The sequence below is a fragment of the Lactuca sativa genome, chromosome 4, assembly GCF_002870075.4.
Source record: "Lactuca sativa cultivar Salinas chromosome 4, Lsat_Salinas_v11, whole genome shotgun sequence".
NCBI lineage: Eukaryota > Viridiplantae > Streptophyta > Magnoliopsida > Asterales > Asteraceae > Lactuca > Lactuca sativa.
This window is the reverse complement of record NC_056626.2, coordinates 132,701,966-132,710,267: the sequence shown is the minus strand read 5'-3', so window position 1 is coordinate 132,710,267 and position 8,302 is coordinate 132,701,966. Positions and strand designations below refer to the sequence as shown.

Below are 8,302 nucleotides of genomic sequence, written 5' to 3'. Positions count from 1 at the left end.
ATCATCGAGATTTTCCACTCGCCACACCATGGGACCCTGAAGCCACAATGTGGGACTCGTATTTTCATGATTTTTCTTCCTTTTAAACTGCATCAAGCTCCCAACTTCAGCTTTAGTCCTTCCAGGTTCCAATATTTGTCTTTTTTGTCCTTTTCTTTCAAGAATGTCCTATTTGGCTGCAAAATGTTATTTAACCCTATAAGTACCAAATATCTTTGCTTTTAAACAAATTATAACTTAAAATGAATTAAAATAATGCCTAAATATATGTATAAATATAGCAATATCAAATAACATAATCTTTTGCCTGATGATTGTTTGGTTGCTTGATTGCATGGTATGTTGATATTTTATATGGAGGATTGATGGTGGAACGACACGAGACTTGTGAGCACAAATTACTCAGCGTTGATGGTAGATTGACACTCACTCTTGATGACTAGACTGACACTCGATCCATTTGTCACTAGATGGATTGACACGAGAGCCAAAAGACTTATTTGTATGTAGACCGACATGAGATTTGAGAGACTTGTTTGTATGCAAATCGACACGAGAGCCGTGAGACTGATTGTATGTGTATTAATGTATGTGGTATATTGAGGAACTCACGAAGCTTTATCCTTACAATTGTTGATTCAATGTTTTCAGGTGGTTCTACTGTTAAGGGGTAGGGTCCAACAAATGTATCACACACATATCGATGGGGATTTTATTATTTAGGCTTCCACTGTATTTATTATTCTGACACAATTTTTGATTTGAAAAATAAAATTTTTGTTTGAAAATTTGGAACGTTACAATACTTTTGGATTGTAAACCATAACTTTTGGGACAATAATTTCGTAAGTCTAACTGATTCATACACAAATACTTTTAAATGACTAAATATTTTGAAAGGATAACACAAATACTTTTAACATATAAGAGGGGTGTTTCAGACATGCCCCCATCCATCTCTTTACTACCATCATCATCCTTTATGCATCCGCTCACTCATTCATATGCTCATCTCCATCTCCTGTTAATTTGTGAAAACCATCCTACTTCAATATCCTTCTATCACCCTTTCCTCTTGAATTGTGTTTTACAATTAATTACTTTCATTGAAGAATGCAATTTTATTGTTGGAACATGAGATTGAATTGATTGGAGGTTTGAATCAGTTTTTATGTTTAAATTTGAGTTTGAATTGATTTTACTTTTTAGATTAGTTTTTTTTTATAATGGTAGTGGTGATTGGTAGCAAGAGAGGGAAAGGAGGAGAAAAATGAATGAGTGGGAGTGGTGGTATAAGGGATGTCGATATTAGTAAAAGATATGGGTGGGGGAGGTGGCTTTTTATTAGAAAGAACGGAAAAAAAGTTGTATGTTTTGCAATATTTAAAAAAAAAAATAAACATTTAAATATATTTTTTTGGAATTATATTGGCCATAGAAGATGACCTTAAATGATGATGATGTGATAAAATGAAAATGACTAAATACAGATTAGTGTAAAATATGTATAAGGATATGAATTTAATGGTATTTATTTAACAACAAATACAAGGTTAATAATATTTTTTGAACATGTTAATCGATTAGAATGGTAATAAACAGTCAAAATAATATTTTAAAGTTTAGTAATAAATTATATTTAAAAAAATATTAAATATGTAAAAAGTAAAAGTTTATTTCTAGGATATTTTTCCTTTTTATCAGAAAAAAAAATAAAAATCATTCCTGAATAAGGCCAAAAGCAGCTGGTATCCACTTGCTTCATGTTTTACCACCTGTGTGGTGGTTCTGCAACTAAAACTCATCTTGATCATTTTTACCCTTCAAAAGTAAAACCCACTTAGAATCTTCAATAATCCCCGTACGCCGTACGATTCAATACCATAAGGGTAAAATTGTCATTTGACAATTCACCATTTCTAACCCCCACCTTCCCGTCTTTGATGGAGTCGCTGAACAAAAACGCAGTCAAAGTTTCATTTTATTTTCAACAACTCTGACCCTCTTCACAAATTCCCATTAATTTTCCCCACCCATTTCGCCTGTTCAACCCCTGATTTTAAGAACTTAAAAGTATTTAATCCCGTTATTTGTTTATATCAACTCTCGTGCTGAAAAAAAAATTAAATTCGCCGATCGTTTTCCCTTTTCCTTGTTTTCGAAGGAAAGGGAGTCTGCGATCATTTTTTCGGCGGAAGTTGATTCCTTGGGATTAATTAAATTATGGATAACTATTATTATCATCAGCTTGCATCATGTCCTTCTTACAGGGATTCACTGAATGTTCTTGAGGTTGATATACAGTTTGCTAATATGCTGTAAGTCCTCTTCACTCTCACTCTCACTATCTTCTTCTGTATTATGTTTTTGCAGCTTTTTTTCTGGATTAGGGTTGTCTAATGGGATGTGAATATGGATGTTGTTGGTTTTTTTTTCTCACGTACTGCTTATAGGTAAAATTTTGTTAAAGAGCTTGCTTGGTGTTTTTGTGTATTGATCGTGCACGATAAAACAATGGGTATCTTTTGGTTCCGAGGTCAAAATTGTTATAATTTTCGTAAAATTTCTTGATTGTTTTACACAAATTGTTGAAACTATAGGGAATTCTAGGTTTATGAAATTGTGGGTGTTTAATTTTTTGGGGATTTATGCCAATTTTGCAATTACAAACTAGTGAACGAACGGGTATTAGTTCTTCAATTTGGTAATGCAATTTGAATCTTTTTTAAGTTGAAACTTATTACTTGCACTTCTTCCTCTGTTTCTGTAGTTCAACTTTGCTAGTCAAACTGGAGAGATTGAATTATAAAATTAGCATGCGTGTATCAGTGTATGTAAATTGCGAAGGGTAAAAGCGAATGCCATCAATTCTGAATTCACTGTTTGACCAAAAGTCAACACCCTTTACATTTTTTAACTTTTTTGAGGGCTAGTAGAAGATAAACAATTAACGACGTGTTTGTCTACATAACTTCAACACCCTTTTTCCCAATCTTCAAAATACCCAAAACCCTTTTTTACTCTAAATCAACGATTTGACCAAAAGTCAACATCTTTACATGTATTTTTTAATCCTTTTGCTTACAGGGCAAATTCTATTCCAAGGGATAAAAGTGGCGCGTGTCTTCAAATGGAGCTGGGTTACAGTGACATGGCATATATTTTATCATTTTTACTCCAATGGATCGATTTCCCATGTTCTTGTTTCCTTCAAACATGTCTAAATTTCTGTTACGTGGTTGTACACAAGGTTAGTATCGTAAATACCCAAGCAAACAATGAACAAAATGTGTGTATCATTTCCATCATTCCAGCTTTGCAAGTGTCACCATAACATCGGTTAGTTTATGTTTCAGGTTTTGCCAGATGGGAAACCAAAACTTACTTCACTTGGGAGAAAGGCAACCATTAGAGAGTTCTATGGTATGCAAACAAACATCAAATATCAATGTACTTTTAGAAATGGTCAAGGGTTTGACTCTCAACAGTGTGGGAGTTTCAATTCCAACGTGGATTGTCAAACTATTTACATCAATCTCGTATGATACGATGCTTTTGGTCAGTGTGGGCTACCTAGCAGACTGTTGTGTGTACTTGATTTCCAGGGTGGTTGGAAGAAATAAGCCTTTTTGCAGAAACATCAAACAACAAACTATTTTGTTATTGATTTAAAAAAAAAATACATAACTCAATTTTTTTTTTCAGATGTGATATTGCCATCCCTCAAACGTCTACGAACAAACCCATTGGAGATCGAAGACAATGAAGAGAATATTCAACCTTTTGGGACAAATCCCAGAAAGAAAATAGAAAAAAATACAAAAAGTACAAATGTTGATATGGAAAGAGAAGACGAATGTGGTATATGCTTAGAGCCCTGCACCAAAATGGTTTTGCCCAACTGTTGTCATGCAATGTGCATCAATTGCTACCATGATTGGTAAGTTAGTTTTAAAACATGTTTCACTTTCACCTTTCTTGTTTTTTATGCTAAATTTTCAAGATTTTACAGGAACATGAGGTCAGTATCTTGCCCCTTTTGCCGTGGTAGCTTGAAGAGAGTGAACTCAGAGGATTTATGGGTTCTCCCATGTACAGGAGATGTGGTTGACCAAAAAACTGTGTCAAAGGAGGACAAAAAAAGATTCTATAATTACATTAATAAGCTGCCTAAAGATATCCCAGATGCTGTATTCTTGGTATACAATGACTACTTATTTTAATCCGAGTTGATAAAATGTGGTTAGCTTTTTCTTGTATATTTGTAATTTTAATTGATTTTGCAGTCGATTTCTGCAAAATGGTGTACATTTTTAGTGTAGAATTTAACCATCGTTTCCAATAGAGATTGTGTTCTCTGAAGCTCCCAGTATGTTTTTTCTCTTAGTTGCAGGAAATTCTCTTCTTTTGACTTTTGAAAGTCAATCCTAGCACTTTTTAAATCCAAATTAGCCGTGAAAACTGTACGTTTGGATTCATATTTTTTTCTTCAGTCTGGTTCTTGTTATATTCTATGAAACATTCAAATTTCATCATGTGACCTAATTATAGTCATATTAATTCTCAAGTTAAAGCAGTTCTGTTTGACCTCAAAAGTCTAGAACAGACACTTATTCTCAAACGGATGGAACCTCATCTCATATATAATGTCTTTAGGTTTTCTTCTTCATGATATAAAAGGAATTCATATGATGTGGTATTTCTCATTCCTTACGTTCCAAACATCAGTTTGTATTGTATTTGACATGCAACTATCCCAACGACACAAAAATTGTAATTTTTTTGGGTGAGATAGGAATGGGTTTTTGATCTTGCAAGTACAAAAGACGTAAATACCCTCTTTATCATCCAAAATAGTTCTACAGACTGTTTTTAGCATGCATTGTATTTGGATCGAAATTGATGTCGGTGTGATTAAGACACATTGCCGTTTTTGTTAGTATAAAAGGCGTATACGCCTTGTCCAAGTTTATTCCATGTAATAAACACATATGACTCCTACATATGCTAAGATCATAGACTCAAAACAAAAACACAAAAAGAAGGGTTCACAATAGTCTAGCCCAAGTAGTTTTTGCTAGTCAATAAGGACCCGAAGGGTGGATGAGTTAACCCCTCATTAACGTACAAATCAAAAACCGCCTTATACATAGCCTCAGTTAAATGAACCCCATCCCAATTAATATACTTAGAAGGTTCTTGACACGAGCTCGAAGACTGGGACCCACAAGTAACAGACAAATCAAAGTCATATGGTGCACCATTACCATTCGACCCACAACAAACTTTGTAAAGCTCCGTGAACCCTAATTTGGATGCGTTCTTGATGACATTCCGATACGCGTTCCAGTAATCAGCATAAATAATGACAGCTTCCGGATACTTTTTCCTGAGATCTTGGATTTTGGTTTGGAGAATGGTGTTGTGGTTATAGCTTTGTTTGTTGAGACTACCCACACACCCCATGTCATCACGGTCTGATTCGGGTGCATATGCCATGGATAGGGTCAGGCAACCCGTGGTTGGAAGGCCTTCCACTACCATGTATTTTGCACCTTTTTTAAGCAATGCCTGCCAAAAATACATTATTCTTATGCATAATGTTCTTTGTTTTGATATTATGTATATGGTAAAATTTTGGTAAATACTACCTCCGTCCCAAAATTATTGTCCATGTTTGACTTTTTAAGTCTTTTTAGTTAAACTTTGACCTTAAATAATTTACTTTTTGTTATATAATTTTTTATGCAACATATATGAATGGATTGTCTTTTAAATGTATTTTCATTGTTATAAGTTTCATCAAAAATTATATAACACAAAAAAAATTATTTATGGTCAAAGTTGATATTGAAAGACTTCAAAAATCAAACGTGGACAATAATTTTGGTAAAAGTACGTTACTCGTATTGATAGTGAAATGTAAGCATGTTGTTATGCTTGGTAAAAAATTTATACGTACATTGTTGTTATGTAAAAAATGAAAATAAGTTATTTTTATAGGTAAAAACATAGAGTATATTGCCTATATTAGTAGCGAGAATAATTTATGTTTTAATTACCAACAATTTGTCATATAGTAATTATCTCTAGAAATCCATTATAAAGTATCTTTTCGTATGATTAATATCCGCAACATATTTTGTTTTGTAGTGCTTATGTTTTCATATCTATAATAACAACATACTTATTATTCATTATACTTGTGATAAAAATAAAGTAAAGTTGCTATTTTTAGGTAAAAATATAGGTACGTTAAACTTTAAGCTATTATGATTATGAATAAACGATTGAAGTAGCGTTGTTAACTTGTTATTATGAGTTAAAAATAAAAAAGAAAGTATATGATCAAAAAGTAAAATAGATTGTTATTAATTTTGTGATTTGGCGTATAATAATTACCTCTAGAAATCCATTGACACTGCGAATGGAAAGCTCTTGAATGGTTTTGCTTTGAACAGAAGATCCAACGGTGTACGCGTAATCATTGGCTCCAATCTCACCAACCCAAATCAACGCATCATCAAACACCTCCTTACATTCTCTTGGAGTTGATTTTGCACTTTTACACTTTTGCCCCTCCAAATCCTTGTTAAACCAAGCAAGTTCACTTTGTAATGACTGAGGTTGGATGTTTAGAGTAAGGTTATTTTTGACAAAGAACTCATGTGGTATGGCGGTGGACCCCGCCACAGCATAGTTGACACCAAACGAGGTGTCAACTTTGCGGTGGCGGTAGGGCGGCAAGTAGGGCAAGGAAAGTGATTCCGCCACAAAGTCAATGACAAGGCGGCCGTCGGAGTAGCGGTTGGTGGGGTGGTGGAAAAATGTCCGGCCATAAGGGAGGTTGGAGACGTAGGTGAAGGCATTAGGGCCGCTAGCGGAAGCGGTGTTTCCGGTGTCGGTGTAGGAGTCACCGAATGCATAGATTTTCTTGAACGGCCGTTGAGTTGGATTGGCAGAGGTGGTGGTGAGGAGGAGGAAGATGGCGGCAAAGGTGGTGGTGAAAGGTGGCATGGTTGATGATGGGTGACCTTTTTGAATTTTTTTGAGTGTCTTTAGTGGGTTTTTATAAACTGAAACTTGTGAAGGAATTAAAGTAGGCTTGTAATATAGTATTATTATACGTGATAAATTAATAGTTTTTGATTTGTAGTTCTTTGTTGTAATGGAAGAAGAGGTGAAGAGTGGGGGGGTAATAAATATTTGTGGGGTAGTTGAGGAAATTCGGTTTTTAATTTTATAAAAGCTTTGAATGTTATGGGATGAATCGTATCCTATCACCAACTTTTGCGGTGAATGATTAAATAATTTGTTGGTTATCTTTTATTTTGTGATGAGACGTGCCATATTCTAATTTACCCAATTTATGTAAGATTTAAGTTTACATAAACTGAATAAAACTTTCTTTGTTTCAGAAAATGGAAGTGATTTGATTCGCTAAAAACTGGGCTTGCTGAACTATAACTTGAGTTTCTTAACACAAATTTTTATTTTTATGTTTAAAGAAGTTTGGAAATAGATGGTATTAAAGATTGGAGAGAAATGAAAGAAGACTATGAATGAGTTGTTTTCGTTATGTTTTTATAAGATATTAAGATTTATTTTAAAGTCATTGACGAAATTACAACATTTATAAAAGAAAGTGAAATGAAACTTTGAACCATAAACAAAAAGACCGGTTTTGGACCGGTCTTAAAAAAAACTGACACGGGTCTAAAACAACACCGGACTCAATCAAAACCGGTCCGAAAAAATGGATCGTTTAAGGACGGTCTTTTCAGTTTCTTCTCTTTTTTCTTTTATTAAGTTTAGTGTATCATTTTTAATAAAATTTTCAATCATTTTAATATAAATAACACATTTGTTAACGAAAAAAAATATGAAATCGAAACAAAAATAGAAAATATAAAAAGTACCGAATCAAAAAACCCAGATACCGTCCGGGACCGGTCTAAAAAAAAACCAGACCTTTTCAAAAGCGACCTGATATCAATCAGGAACCACCAATATCAAGGTGGTTGCGTTTCGCATTCTTTTTTTTCAAAAAAGCGAAATAAAAAAGGATGGAGACATTGTTGGGGATTTGACATTAAGTGAGGAATCCAATTGAAGGATTTGTATTTCAAAGAAAACATCGGACATTAAAAGTTGAAGATGTTTCACTGGCCCAAATAACACATAAGTAGTTGAGTAGTCATTAATCTCTCGTGGGCCTCATCACTATCATAAATGGTCAAAACCAATGGGCCACATCACTATTATAAACGGTCAAAACCAATTTGTGGTGAAGTTTGTTTCC

The 8,302-nt window shown here is 33.8% G+C and overlaps 2 protein-coding genes across 2 annotated transcripts; one reads left to right on the top strand and one right to left on the bottom strand.

The window, feature by feature from the left end:
* The first annotated feature begins 1,959 nt into the window (after window positions 1–1,959).
* LOC111921506 (E3 ubiquitin-protein ligase AIRP2) lies at window positions 1,960–4,362 on the top strand. Its single transcript, XM_023917090.3, has 5 exons — window positions 1,960–2,318; window positions 3,088–3,250; window positions 3,357–3,423; window positions 3,706–3,940; window positions 4,013–4,362. Exons 1-5 carry the CDS (start codon window positions 2,224–2,226, stop codon window positions 4,221–4,223), a joined length of 771 nt encoding a protein of 256 aa, XP_023772858.1. The 5' UTR covers window positions 1,960–2,223; the 3' UTR covers window positions 4,224–4,362.
* A 568-nt stretch (window positions 4,363–4,930) lies between these two features.
* On the bottom strand, window positions 4,931–7,137 carry LOC111921505 (GDSL esterase/lipase At3g48460). The gene is made up of 2 exons (XM_023917089.3): window positions 6,403–7,137; window positions 4,931–5,571 (listed from the first exon to the last, which is right to left on the bottom strand). The coding sequence occupies exons 1-2, from the start codon at window positions 7,015–7,017 to the stop codon at window positions 5,059–5,061; spliced, it is 1,128 nt and encodes a 375-aa protein (XP_023772857.1). The 5' UTR covers window positions 7,018–7,137; the 3' UTR covers window positions 4,931–5,058.
* Between the last annotated feature and the right edge of the window lie 1,165 nt (window positions 7,138–8,302).

What these genes read in the sequence shown, in the direction of transcription:
- LOC111921506 (XM_023917090.3), top strand. Translation starts at nt 2,224, where the DNA reads ATGGATAACTATTATTATCATCAGCTTGCATCATGTCCTTCTTACAGG. An exon ending in AACCATTAGAGAGTTCTATG is followed by an intron (nt 3,424 to 3,705) that starts GTATGCAAACAA and finishes TTTTTTTTTCAG; the next exon opens with ATGTGATATTGCCATCCCTC. An exon ending in ATCAATTGCTACCATGATTG is followed by an intron (nt 3,941 to 4,012) that starts GTAAGTTAGTTT and finishes AAGATTTTACAG; the next exon opens with GAACATGAGGTCAGTATCTT.
- LOC111921505 (XM_023917089.3), bottom strand. Translation starts at nt 7,017, where the DNA reads ATGCCACCTTTCACCACCACCTTTGCCGCCATCTTCCTCCTCCTCACC. An exon ending in GTGTCAATGGATTTCTAGAG is followed by an intron (nt 5,572 to 6,402) that starts GTAATTATTATA and finishes TATTTTTGGCAG; the next exon opens with GCATTGCTTAAAAAAGGTGC.